The sequence below is a fragment of the Pseudophryne corroboree genome, chromosome 7 (genome assembly GCF_028390025.1).
Source record: "Pseudophryne corroboree isolate aPseCor3 chromosome 7, aPseCor3.hap2, whole genome shotgun sequence".
In the NCBI taxonomy this organism is placed as follows: Eukaryota; Metazoa; Chordata; class Amphibia; order Anura; family Myobatrachidae; genus Pseudophryne; species Pseudophryne corroboree.
This window is the reverse complement of record NC_086450.1, coordinates 85,216,764-85,229,992: the sequence shown is the minus strand read 5'-3', so window position 1 is coordinate 85,229,992 and position 13,229 is coordinate 85,216,764. Positions and strand designations below refer to the sequence as shown.

At 46.5% G+C, this 13,229-nt stretch overlaps 1 protein-coding gene across 1 annotated transcript in view; it reads left to right on the top strand.

Annotated features, from left to right (window-relative positions):
- The first annotated feature begins 1,102 nt into the window (after positions 1 to 1,102).
- Positions 1,103 to 13,229, top strand: part of AGPS (alkylglycerone phosphate synthase) — a 398,584-nt gene continuing 386,457 nt past the window's right edge. Inside the window, exon 1 of the mRNA XM_063933392.1 lies at positions 1,103 to 1,378. Within this exon, the coding sequence (XP_063789462.1) occupies positions 1,149 to 1,378 (230 nt within the window). The 5' untranslated portion in view covers positions 1,103 to 1,148. The remainder of the gene's footprint in view (positions 1,379 to 13,229) is intronic.

The following is a 13,229-nucleotide window of genomic DNA, read 5'->3' as shown; positions in this document are numbered from 1 at the left end:
AGTTGCCCATGGCAACCAATGTTTAAAAATGTCTAAATGTGTTACCCATTCTGAAATGCTCACAAAAATTGATCCACTGGCCTTGCATATTCAAATGCTGCTGAATACACTCTGGTTTTACATAATACACTTTTTTTTCCATTATTTGGTTATAGAAACAGACTTGAGCGAGTATCACTCAAACAACCGAAATAGATATAAACATCGCTCCATAAATAGCACTCCAACAGTTGGCTCCAGACGTGATTACTCACAGCAACAATTATGTCTTAGGACATATAATTTATGAGACAGCAGTTATATATTCAATTTTGGTGCAAAACTATATCAACTTCCATAATAATTATAGAGAAGATAAAATTTTATTTTGAAATGGAAGCATTTGATTGTGAGTATTCTAACTCATCCTTCCTATTAGTTAAATGGGTCAAGCGGCATGAGTACTATAATGGAAAGGAGGATGCAAAGCAATTCAAAAAATGTTATTACAATTAATTTCATTCCTCCTTATCAGATGGATCCACCCAGAATTAGTATTGCTGATTTCAGATGTTTAAAATTCTGCATGTATTTGACTGATCCTTGCCTGTACAGGACCCAGGGCTGGATGTATCAACACCAAGCCTTAGAAAACGCCATTTACGGTGGTTTAACCGCATTCCTCATATGCAGCAAGCTCCGGTATGCGACACATTGAGCTACAGTAACAAGGGCTTAATTATATAATAGATATTAAAAGAAAATAATGCAGCCCAGATAAATTCAACTGGGAAAGTGGGGGAATGTTTGCAGAACCATTTGTACAATGTGACTGCAATGAGCAATGTGACTGCAAGCCATGTGGCTTTAGCATCAATTGCCCTGGCGGGGTATTATAATATATATTAAAAAAAAGACCAAATAAGAAAAATGTGTGAGATCTATCTATCTATCTATCTATCTATCTATCTATCTATCTATCTATCTATCTATCTATCTATCTATCTATCTATCTATCTATCTATCGCACTGCCAGTGGCAGATGCTGTATATGCTCAGCGCTGTCCCCAGATGTACACACCGGTGTGGATCACGTGACGACAGCTGCCACTGGACCCGGAAGCGGGTAGCAGTGAGGAAGGAGGACGGCGTCCCGTGGTTGCCTAGCAATGGGCCCGAACTGCATTCTGGGACGCCACAGATTGCCCACGCTGCGACCTCTCCCCCCGGGCATCCCTCTCTCAGCCGTCGCGCAACACGGAAGCATGGCGGCCGCCCGTGACAGCCCGGTGTCCGCTTGCTCCCAGCGCAGGCTCAGGATCATCTCCGGGCACCTGCAGCCTGCCATCTCCTTCAGCGAGTGCAAGGCCCCGGCGGCTCCCTCCATCCCTAAGAAACGGTAGGTGTGGCGGGTGAGCAGGTGGGTGGAGGTATTGGGTGCGGTGTCTCTGGCTGACAGGTTGCAGTATCCTCCTGGGCTGAGCTGGGGGCCACCTGTGGCTGCTCAGTGACAGGTCATGCTGGGGCTTGTAGTGCCACCTCCCCAGGGTAGACTCTGTAGTAGATGGGCTTGTGTGCCTCGCCTCATCTGCAGGGATCCTTGGTGACAGCTAGCAGATGCTATGTCCCCAGCCCTTATCTGTACTGGACTGTCACTATCAGCTTGCACACAGATCTGCAGATTATTTCAGCATCTTCATGTCAAGGGTTTCCTGCTTCTGCTGCAGGCATATCATTCTGTGTGCAAGGTGTGTGTGAGCTGTTTGGCTCATTTCCTCATATAACAGTATTTGTGGTGTAAGATCGGTGGCCTGAGGGGTTAGCACTGTTTTACACTTCTAGTGTCGTTGAATGATTCACCCACATAGCAAGGTGATAAATATATGTTCCGCTTTAGGACAGGATGGTGGAACGCTAATTTCAGATGTGCACAGCCCTTCTCACTCACTATTCTGTACAACAAACCAAACCGTGACTGTGTTTCGGTACTTACAATTTAGGTTTGTCAGTATTTTTTATATTTTGGTTATTATTTATGTATGAACAGTTATTATGTTGGGCAGAGGTTCCCAAACTCTGTCCTCAAGTCATCCTAACAGTCCAGGTTTTAAGTATATCCAAACTTAATTCGTACCTCAATTTGACTTAACCACATGTGCTGAGACATGGATATCTTTTAAACCTGGACTGTTAACCTGGGTTACACACTGAGCGATATATCAGCCGTTCTTTTGAACGGCTATTTCGCAAGCCCATCGAACTCATGACTTTAGTGCTATGAGGTAGTAATGCTAACCACTATGTTGTCTGTGCTGAACTTATGATTAGTGTCTTCAATTCCTCACGTTTGGGGTGATATTCATACAAGGGAATTTAGCTCCTGGACCTTGTGCCTGGAAGCTATTCAATTGGTGTCTAGAGCTATTCAATTGGTGTCTAGCTCTGAGGCTGCGCTTAACACAGATTTCTGCTCCTACCCTCCTGCGATGCAAGCAGAAATATGCGTTAAGCAGGGCTTACAGCTGCAGCTTAATGCTGCTAACCCCCGGGCATTATCATGGGAAATATTTACCACCTCTGGAAGTAATTTAATAGCTTCTGGGCACTTATTAAAGTGAAGAATTGAATCGCCCCTGTTGTAAGCTATATATGGCTTACATTGTTATAAAATAATAATTTTTCTGTGATGATATAAATAGGTTCATATTTTGTCTGCTTGGTCTGTACGTGTGTTTCACAGATGACTGCAAACACTTGTAGATTATAGTCATCAGACAGCGGTTTCCGGCAGCCTTGGTCCATCCCCATCACCTGTTGATCATTGCTGGTTAGCAGTCATTGATTTGTCTGTACATATTGCTGTGTAAACGGCTTCAGGTTTTATGGCACTATTAGTCTCTGCTTATGAGGTTGCAGTGGCTACATAAAGTTGCACTGACAGGATTGATGGAGTTAATTGTACATTTCGCAGGTGCTTTCATCTTTTACCTCAATATTTATATTTCGTATTTTAACTTTTTGAATTCAGGCAGTGGAATTCAGGCACTTGTAAAGTGTCTATATGGATGAAAAGTCCATATATGAAAGAATATATGGCAGAGGCAAAATAGCAATATGGGGGAGTTTGGTTAGCTGCAGTACTTAAGGGCCCTACGCATTTAACGATGCGCCGCTGAGCTGCCCGACGGCAGATACGGCCGACGGGCGACCCGGCGGCGGGGGGGCAGTGACGGGGGGAATGAAGTTACTTAACTCCCCCCCCCCCCCCCCCCGTCACCTGGCTCCATTGAAGTGCAGGCAAATATGGACGAGATCATCCATATTGGCCTGCATGCACAGCCGACGGGGCACCAGCGATGAACGAGCGCGGGGCCGCGAATCGTTCATCGCTGGTGCCTCCACACTGAAAGATATGAACGGTATCTTGTTCATTACTGAAGGAGATCGTTCATATCTTTCAGTCAGATCGCCCAGTGTGTAGAGCCTATTACTGCAGGGTTTTAGCTCCCGGGTTAAGTAACTGGAGCTATTCAATTATATTTAAACTCATACAGATGGGACCTATGGGTTACAGGGGCAAACGCAGGATTTCTGGAGGGGGATGCATAATTAGCGTGTAATGTTTGTTTGTTTGCGGCAGCTGTAGTCTGCCGCAAACAAAGTGCAGTGTTTATGTAATACAGTACGTCAGACATACACAGGCCCAATGATCACGGTAAGCCACTTACCAGATTCTCTCTCTGGTGCGATAATTGAGGACTGAGATCCAGGTGTGGTTCATTAGGTCAACATGAGTTTTTTTTAAAACTTTTTTTGGTGTCATTTTCTTTGAAAGTGACGGGGAACCCCAATTAGTGCACTGTGACTCCTCGCATGGCTCGCGGCTTCGGGCACAGTGCCTCGCTCCGCTACCGCTGCTCTCGGCACAGGTTACCGTTCACAATTGTAGTCCACGTGGATTAAGTATGAAAAAGGTCAAAAAATGAAAAAAATTGTGAAAAAGTCATGTCGACCTTTTTTCCATGTCGGCCTAGTGATCATGTCGACCAAACGTGGTCGACACAATGTATGTCAACCTAATGACCGCCAGTCCTGAGATCCACATACACAACAAACTCTGTAGGTAAATCTGTTGCCACTGGGCATGTGCAGCAGCTCCATTCTGCCCTTTTTACTGCATGTAGTGGCCGCTGGCCAGGTTGTGGGGGATTTCAGGGCAACTGGAACCCCCCTTCCTACGTTTGCCTATGGGTCACAGTGCTACATAGCTGATGTACGAAAACATGCAGTTACCAGTAAGAAGGATCCAGACTCCTGTACAATTTACAGCGCAGTTTCTTCATGTTACATTCTGTTTACAACAGTGCTTGTGCAAGTTCCCCATACAGAGTAGCCTGGGCGAGCCCATAAGATATGTTAAATAATGGTGGGTACACACTAATAGATATATCTGCAGATCAGTTGATCTGCAGATATATCTATGGACGGATCGGGCAGTGTGCTGTGCATACACACTGCCCGATCCGTCGGGGACTGACATCATGAACTGGGCGAGCGTGTACACACGCCCGTCCAGTTCAGCTGTCAATCACCGCCGGCCGCAGTATGTGTACGGGTGGTTGGCCGACCGCCCCGTACACACACAGCGACGCGCCAATATATCGGTAGATATATTGGCCGTCGGCTGTGCTGTGCGGCCGTCGCGATATGTCTGTGAACTACAGAGTTCACAGACGTATCAGCCATACACACTGGCCGACGGTCCCGCGATATATCGGCCGTTCAAGAGAACGGCCGATATATCGACCAGTGTGTACGGGCCTTAAGTGTTGCATTGTGGATCTCATCGTACTTGTGAATGCAGTCAAAATGCAAACTCCTTCCTAAATGGAACATTTATCACTAAGATACAGGTGTCGGCACCAACAGAGAATCTTTGTGAATGAGCCTGCACACTTAATGCAGCCTGTGAAACATGATTTCATAATACATGTGGTTAGCATGTGTAATATTTCCTGACCTCAGTAAGACAGGCCAATTCCATAGTTACATTTTTGCAGGGCGTGGCGTGGCGTGGCGTGGCCAGGAGTCAGGAATGCCACTAACCCCCCCCTCTTTACAGATTGCTTTTAAGAATATGAACTCGTTAGTTGTTTTTTGGCACCTTCTATGAGACCAAACACTAGAATCAGATACTTTTCTATGCTTAGAATCTGTAACCACAACGCTTAATATGCTTGTAATTTATTTATGAGATGCACATTTTAGGGAAAATGGAACAGATTACGGGCTCGTTCGCACATATGCACAGGGAAAATAGAAACGCATGAAAACTAATACTCTCTTTAGACATGGTTTCCTTATGCACATTAATGCCTTCTGCGTGTGAGTTTCACGTGCTGCGCTTCTACCGATTGCAATGTATTGCACAAGTAGCGAGGTTAATGCTTTGTTATAACTTATTAAATGTAGTGGTAGCACTTTTGAGCATAACGGTGGGTTTGGCATCATTAACTCTTACTCAACCTATTTTTAATGCACTTTTCATGCATGTTGTGAAGAGTACAAAGTAACAGGTGTGAGCGAGCCCTGAAAGTTAATAGCCCAGAAGGAATTTCTTGTAGATCATCCTGCAGCACGATCCGTTTTGCTACCAGGGGGTAGAACAATCAATGTATTATTTCCACTCAGAGAGAAGGCTGAGGCCGCCCAGCACCAATCTCTCTATTGTATGCTGTGGATGGTCTCTTTCTTATCCCAAAGTCACTGTAGGCCTTGCATATATAAGCTTGATCCCTGTTCCTTTCAGCACAATGCAAACTTTAATAATACAAAATGTGGTTGTTTATGTGGTTGGCACATGCCAGGTAAAATGGCGTTCCTAGTCACTTGGTCAGTTTCAGTGTTTGTCTCTTTAGTGAGTTTGTCCGGGGGGCTCTCCTGCTTATTTAGTGTAGAACACCACAAATCCTTCTTTGCTCACCACCGTAAACTGGGCAAGGAGGGTGGGCCGTGAGCAAAAAGCTGCAATCTCCATAGCTGTGTATCTGTCCATAAGGGTGCACTCTCTCCTACTGTCGGATCATCCGGTAAAATGGCGTCGAGGATGGGTCTGGTGAGTACAGTAGCGATCTCCCTGAGGGGACTGGTTCATTGGGTCGACCCTAACTAGGCTGACAGTCATTAGGTCGACCACTGTTGGTCAACAGTGACTAGGTCGACATGTGTTTTTTTTTTTTTTTTTTTTAATGTTGTTTTCTTCGTAAAGTGACTGGGAACCCCAATTAGTGCATCGTGTCCCCTCGCATGGCAAGCAAAGGCAGGTTACTATTCCCAATCGTAGTCCACATGGATCATAAAGTATGAAAAAGATAAAAAAATGAAGAAAAAATTGTGAAAAACTCATGTCGACCTAAAGCATGTCAACCAATAGTGGTTGACCTAATGACTGTCGACTTAAGTGTGGTTGACCTAAAGACCGGATACCCTCCCCGAGCCTGCTGGAGCAGCTTTTATACATAGCTAAGTTGGCATTTCTGCATTTCTGGTTAATGTCCTTTCATATCCGCACTGGCTGAAAGTAAAGCAGGGTCACAATGTTTGTTGGGGTTCCGGCGGTCGGGCTCCCGGCGACCAGCATACCGGCGCCGGGAGCCCGACCGCCGGCTTACCGACAGTGTGGCGAGCGCAAATGAGCCCCTTGCGGGCTCGCTGCGCTCGCCACGCTATGGGCACGGTGGCGCGCGAGGGAGAATAAGTGTCGGTATGCCGGCTGTCGGGCGCCCGGCGCTGATATGCTGGTCGCCGGGAGCCCGACCGCCGGCATACTGAAGACCACCCTGTTTTATTGTGTGCAGTTTGTTTTTCTTGCTCAAATTCACAATACATCGAAGCATCGTATCATCTGGTTTAACAAGGGGAAGCTGTATTTTGTAGTGAATGGCTGAATGTGACTTACTTGGGCGCAGTTACTGCCAGTTCCTCTTAGCTTTGAGCAATAAAGCTAGAAGCCATTCTACAATGTCTATTTGGTGAACACCTTCTCAGTGTTTTTCCTAATATATGTGTGTGTATATTTAGATATGTGTGTGTGTATATGTATATATGTGTATATATATATATATATATATATATATATATAATGTGTGTGTGCATATATGTATGTGTGCATATATCTTTGTGTATATATTCTCTTAAGAGTGTTTGTACACTAGTCCCTTACCCCTTGATGAAGTCTGAGGACGAAACGCGTTGGATGTACCTCCACTGACTCTCCATCTTCAAAGATAAGCATCATTTTCACCATCCTAAAATACTTTTTATCAGTATGAAATTGATTTCACTGATTTTACGTGATTTTGGATTCTAGCTAAATTATACATTCAATTTTTATTACATCCGTTTATGCTTTTTAAAAAAATCTTTTTTTACTGCATATCAAGTTTTTACCTACTTTTTTATCTCATCATTATGTTATAAATTGTATAAATAAATATATTGTTACCCCTTTTTTTTTAAAACCGTATCCTGCTATATTCTTCATAGATATTTCTCTGACGTCCTAAGTGGATGCTGGGACTCCGTAAGGACCATGGGGAATAGCGGCTCCGCAGGAGACAGGGCACAAAAGTAAAGCTTTAGGATCAGGTGGTGTGCACTGGCTCCTCCCCCTATGACCCTCCTCCAAGCCTCAGTTAGATTTTTGTGCCCGAACGAGAAGGGTGCAGGCTAGGTGGCTCTCCTGAGCTGCTTAGAAGTAAAGTTTAAATAGGTTTTTTATTTTCAGTGAGACCTGCTGGCAACAGGCTCACTGCATCGAGGGACTAAGGGGAGAAGAAGCGAACTCACCTGCGTGCAGAGTGGATTGGGCTTCTTGGCTACTGGACATTAGCTCCAGAGGGACGATCACAGGTACAGCCTGGATGGGTCCCGGAGCCGCGCCGCCGGCCCCCTTACAGATGCTGAAGAGTGAAGAGGTCCAGAAATCGGCGGCAGAAGACGTTCCTGTCTTCATTAAGGTAGCGCACAGCACTGCAGCTGTGCGCCATTGCTCCCAGCACACTTCACACTGCGGTCACTGAGGGTGCAGGGCGCTGGGGGGGGGGGGGGGCGCCCTGGGCAGCAATGTAAATACCTCCTATGGCAAAAAATACATCACATATAGCCCCTGGGCTATATGGATGTATTTAACCCCTGCCAGTTTTCCAGATAAAAGCGGGAGAAGAGCCCGCCGAGAAGGGGGCGGGGCCTATCTCCTCAGCACACGGCGCCATTTTCCCACACAGCTCCGCTGGTAGGAAGGCTCCCAGACTCTCCCCTGCACTGCACTACAGAAACAGGGTACAACAGAGAGGGGGGGTACTTATTTGGCAAAAAATATATATAAGCAGCTATAAGGGATAGACACTTATTATAAGGTTGTCCCTATACAGTTTATAGCGCTTTGGTGTGTGCTGGCAAACTCTCTCTCTGTCTCCCCAAAGGGCTAGTGGGGTCCTGTCCTCTATCAGAGCATTCCCTGTGTGTGTGCTGTGTGTCGGTACGTTTGTGTCGACATGTATGAGGAGAAAAATGATGTGGAGACGGAGCAGATTGTCTGTAATAGTGATGTCATCCCCTAGGGGGTCGACACCTGAGTGGATGTACTGTTGAAAATTACGTGACAGTGTCAGCTCTGTATAAAAGACAGTGGTTGACATGAGACAGCCGGCTACTCAGCTTGTGCCTGTCCAGATGTCTCATAGGCCGTCAGGGGCTCTAAAGCGCCCGTTACCTCAGATGGCAGATACAGACGCCGACACGGATACTGACTCCTGTGTCGACGGTGAAGAGACAACCGTGATTTCCAATAGAGCCACACGTTACATGATTGAGGCAAGGGAAAATGTTTACACATTTCTGATAATATGAGTACCACCAAAAAGGGGTATTATGTTTGGTGAGGAAAAACTACCTGTAGTTTTCCTGAATCTGAGAAATAAAATGAGATGATGCGTGGGTTTCCCCCCGATAACAATTGATAATTTCTAAAAAGTTATTGGCAGTATACCTTTTCCCGCCAGAGGTTAGGGTGCGTTGGGAAACACCCCCTAGGGGGGATAAGGCGCTCACACGCTTGTAAGAACAAGGGCTCTACCCTCTCCTGAGATGGCCGCCCTTAAGGATCCTGCTGATAGAAAGCAGGAGGGTATCCTAAAATGTATTTACACACATACTGGTGTTATACTGCGACCAGCAATCGCCTCAGCCTGGATGTGCAGTGCTGGGTTGGCGTGGTCGGATTCCCTGACTGGAAATATTGATATCCTAGATAAGGACAGTATATTATTGCCTATAGAGCATTTAAAAGATGCATTTCTATATGCGGGATGCACAGCGGAATATTTGCCGACTGGCATCAAGTATAAGTGCGTTGTCCAATTCTACCAAACGGCATTTGGAAGTATTGCCTTAAAAAAGGGAACATTTGGGGTCGGTCTTTCAGACCTGGTGGCCACGGCAACAGCTGGGATATCCACGTTTGTACCCCAGGTCGCCTCTCAAATTATCCGGCGCAGTCCTTTGTTGGCAAGCGGACAAAAGGTTCCTCTTTTCTGCTCGTGACAGAGGGAGAGGAAAAAGGCTACAGAGATTAGCCAGTTCCCAGGAACAGAAACCTTTCCCGCCTCTGCCAAGCCCTCAGTATGACGCTAGGGCTTTACAAGCTCAGGCACGGTGGGGGCCCGTTCTCAATGAATTTCAGTGCGCAGTGGGCTCACTCGCAAGTAGACCCCTGGATCCTTCAGGTAATATTTCAGGGGTACAAATTGGAATTCGAGACGTCTCCCCCTCGCCGTTTCCAAAAGTCGGTTTTACCGACGTCTCCCTCTGACAGGGAGGCAGTTTTGGAAGCCATTCACAAGCTGTATTCCCAGCAGGTGATAATCAAGGTACCCCTCCTGCAAAAGGGAACGGGGTATTATTCCACACTATTGTGGTACCGAAGCCAGACGGCTCGGTGAGACCGATTCTAAATCTAAAATCTTTGAACACTTACATACAGAGGTTCAAATTCAAGATTGAGTCACTCAGAGCAGTGATTGCGAACCTGGAAGAAGGGGACTACATGATGTCTCGGGACATCAAGGATGCTTACCTTCATGTCAAAAAATTTACCCTTCTCACCAAGGGTACCTCAGGTTATGGTACAGAACTGTCACTATCAGTTCAGACGCTGCCGTAGGGATGGTCCACGGCACCCCGGGTCTTTACTAAAGTAATGACCGAAATGATGATATTCCTTCGAAGGAAGGGAATTTTAGTTATTCTTTACTTGGACGATTCCCTGATAAGGGTAAGATCCAGGGAACAGTTGGAGGTCAGTGTAGCACTATCTCAGGTAGTGTTGCGGCAGCACGATTGGATTCTCAATATTCCAAAATCGCAGCTGGTTCCGACGACTTGTCTTCTGTTCCTAGGGATGATCCTGGACACAGTCCAGAAAGAAGGTGTTTCTCCCGGAGGAGAAAGCCAGGGATTTATCCGAGCTAGTCAGGAACCTCCTAAAACCGAGCCAAGTCTCAGTGCATCAATGCACAAGGGTTCTGTGTAAAAATGGTGGCTTCCTAGGAAGCAATCCCATTCGGCAGATTCCACGCAAGAACTTTCCAGTGGGACCTACTGGAAAAATGGTCCGGGTCGCATCTTCAGATGCATCAGCGGATAACCCTGTCACCAAGGACAGGGGTATCCCTCCTGTGGTGGTTGCAGAGTGCTCATCTTCTAGAGGGCCGCAGATTCGGCATTCAGGACTGGGTCCTGGTGACCACGGATGCCAGCCTGCGAGGCTGGGGAGCAGTCACTCAGGGAAGGAATATCCAGGGCTTATGGTCAAGCCTGGAGACATCACTTCACATAAATATCTGAAGCTAAGGGCCATTTACAATGCTCTAAGCTTAGCAAGACCTCTGCTTCAAGGTCAGCCGGTGTTGATCCAGTCGGACAACATTACGGCAGTCACCCACGTAAACAGACAGGGTGCCACAAGAAGCAGGAGGGCAATGGCAGAAGCTGCAAGGATTCTTCGCTGGGCGGAAAACCATGTGATAGCACTGTCAGCAGTATTCATTCCGGGAGTGGACAACTGGGAAGCAGATTTCCTCAGCACGACCTCCACCCGGGAGAGTGGGAACTTCACCCAGAAGTCTTCCACATGATTATAAACCGTTGGGAAAAACTCGACAGGTATTGCGCCAGGTCAAGGGACCCTCAGGCAATAGCTGTAAAGGCTCTGGTAACACCGTGGGTGTACCAATCAGTGTATGGGTTCCCTCCTCTGCCTCTCATACCCAAGGTACTGAGATTGATAAGATGGAGAGGAGTAAGCACTATATTCGTGGCTCCGGATTGGCCAATAAGGACTTGGTAACCGGAACTTCAAGAGATGCTCACGGAGGATCCGTAGCCTCTACCTCTAAGAAGGGACCTGCTCCAGCAAGGACCCTGTCTGTTCCAAGACTTACCGCGGCTGCGTTTGACGGCATGGCGGTTGAACGCCGGATCCTGAAGGAAAAAGGCATTCCAGATGAAGTCATCTCTATCCTGATCAAAGCCAGGAAGGATGTAACCGCAAAACATTATCACCGCATTTGGCGAAAATATGTTGCGTGGTGCGAGGCCAGTAAGGCCCGACGGAGGAAATTCAACGATTCCTACATTTCCTGCAAACAGGAGTGTCTATGGGCCTGAAATTGGGGTCCATTAAGGTTCAAATTTCGGCTCTGTCAATTTTCTTCCAGAAAGAACTAGCTTCAGTCCCTGAAGTTCAGACGTTTGTAAAAGGGAAACTGCATATACAGTCTCCTTTGGTGCCTTCAGTGGCACCTTGGGATCTCAATGTAGTTTTTGGGTCCCAAAAGTCACATTGGTTTGACCCACTTAAATCTATGGAGTTAAAATATCTCACAGGAAAAGTGGTCATGCTGTTGGCTCTGGCCTGGGCCAGGCGCGTGTCAGAATTGGCGGCTTTATCCTGTAAAAGCCCTTATCTGATTTTCCATTCGGACAGGGCGGAATTGAGGACTCGTCCTCAGTTTCTCCCTAAGGTGGTTTCAGCGTCCACCTGAACCAACCTATTGTGGTGCCTGCGGCTACTAGGGACTTGGAGGACTCCAAGTTGCTAGACGTTGTCAAGGCCGGAAAATATATGTTTCCAGGACGGCTGGAGTCAGAAAATCTGACTCGCTGTTTATCCTGTATGCACCCAACAAGCTGGGTGCTCCTGCTTCTAAGCAGACGATTGCTCGTTGGATTTGTAGTACAATTCAGGTTGCACATTCTGTGGCAGGCCTGCCACAGCCAAAATCTGTTAAAGCCCATTCCACAAGGAAAGTGGGCTCATCTTGGGCGGCTGCCCGAGGGGTCTCGGCTTTACAACTTTGCCGAGCAGCTACTTGGTCAGGGGCAAACACGTTTGCTAAATTCTACAAATTTGATACCCTGGCTGAGGAGGACCTGGAGTTCTCTCATTCGGTGCTGCAGAGTCATCCGCACTCTCCCGCCCGTTTGGGAGCTTTGGTATAATCCCCATGGTCCTTACGGAGTCCCAGCATCCACTTAGGACGTCAGAGAAAATAAGAATTTACTTACCGATAATTCTATTTCTCGTAGTCCGTAGTGGATGCTGGGCACCCATCCCAAGTGCGGATTGTCTGCAATACTTGTATATAGTTATTGTTACAATAACATCGGGTTGTTTATTGTTGTGAGCCATCTTTCAGAGGCTCCTACGTTTTATCATACTGTTAACTGGGTTCAGATCACAAGTTGTATGGTGTGATTGGTGTGGCTGGTATGAGTCTTACCCGGGATTCAAAATCCTTCCTTATTATGTACGCTCGTCCGGGCACAGTATCCTAACTGAGGCTTGGAGGAGGGTCATAGGGGGAGGAGCCAGTGCACACCACCTGATCCTAAAGCTTTACTTTTGTGCCCTGTCTCCTGCGGAGCCGCTATTCCCCATGGTCCTTACGGAGTCCCAGCATCCACTACGGACTACGAGAAATAGAATTATCGGTAAGTAAATTCTTATTATTAATTTGGTAGACACTGTAAGTCGCTGGTACCCCTATTCCCCCCTTTTATTTATTTATATATATATATATATATATATATATATATATATATATATATATATATATATAATATTACACACACACACACAATTTCTAGAGGGGGGTTTCCAGATGCGATTCATAATCTCCCACTCTGTG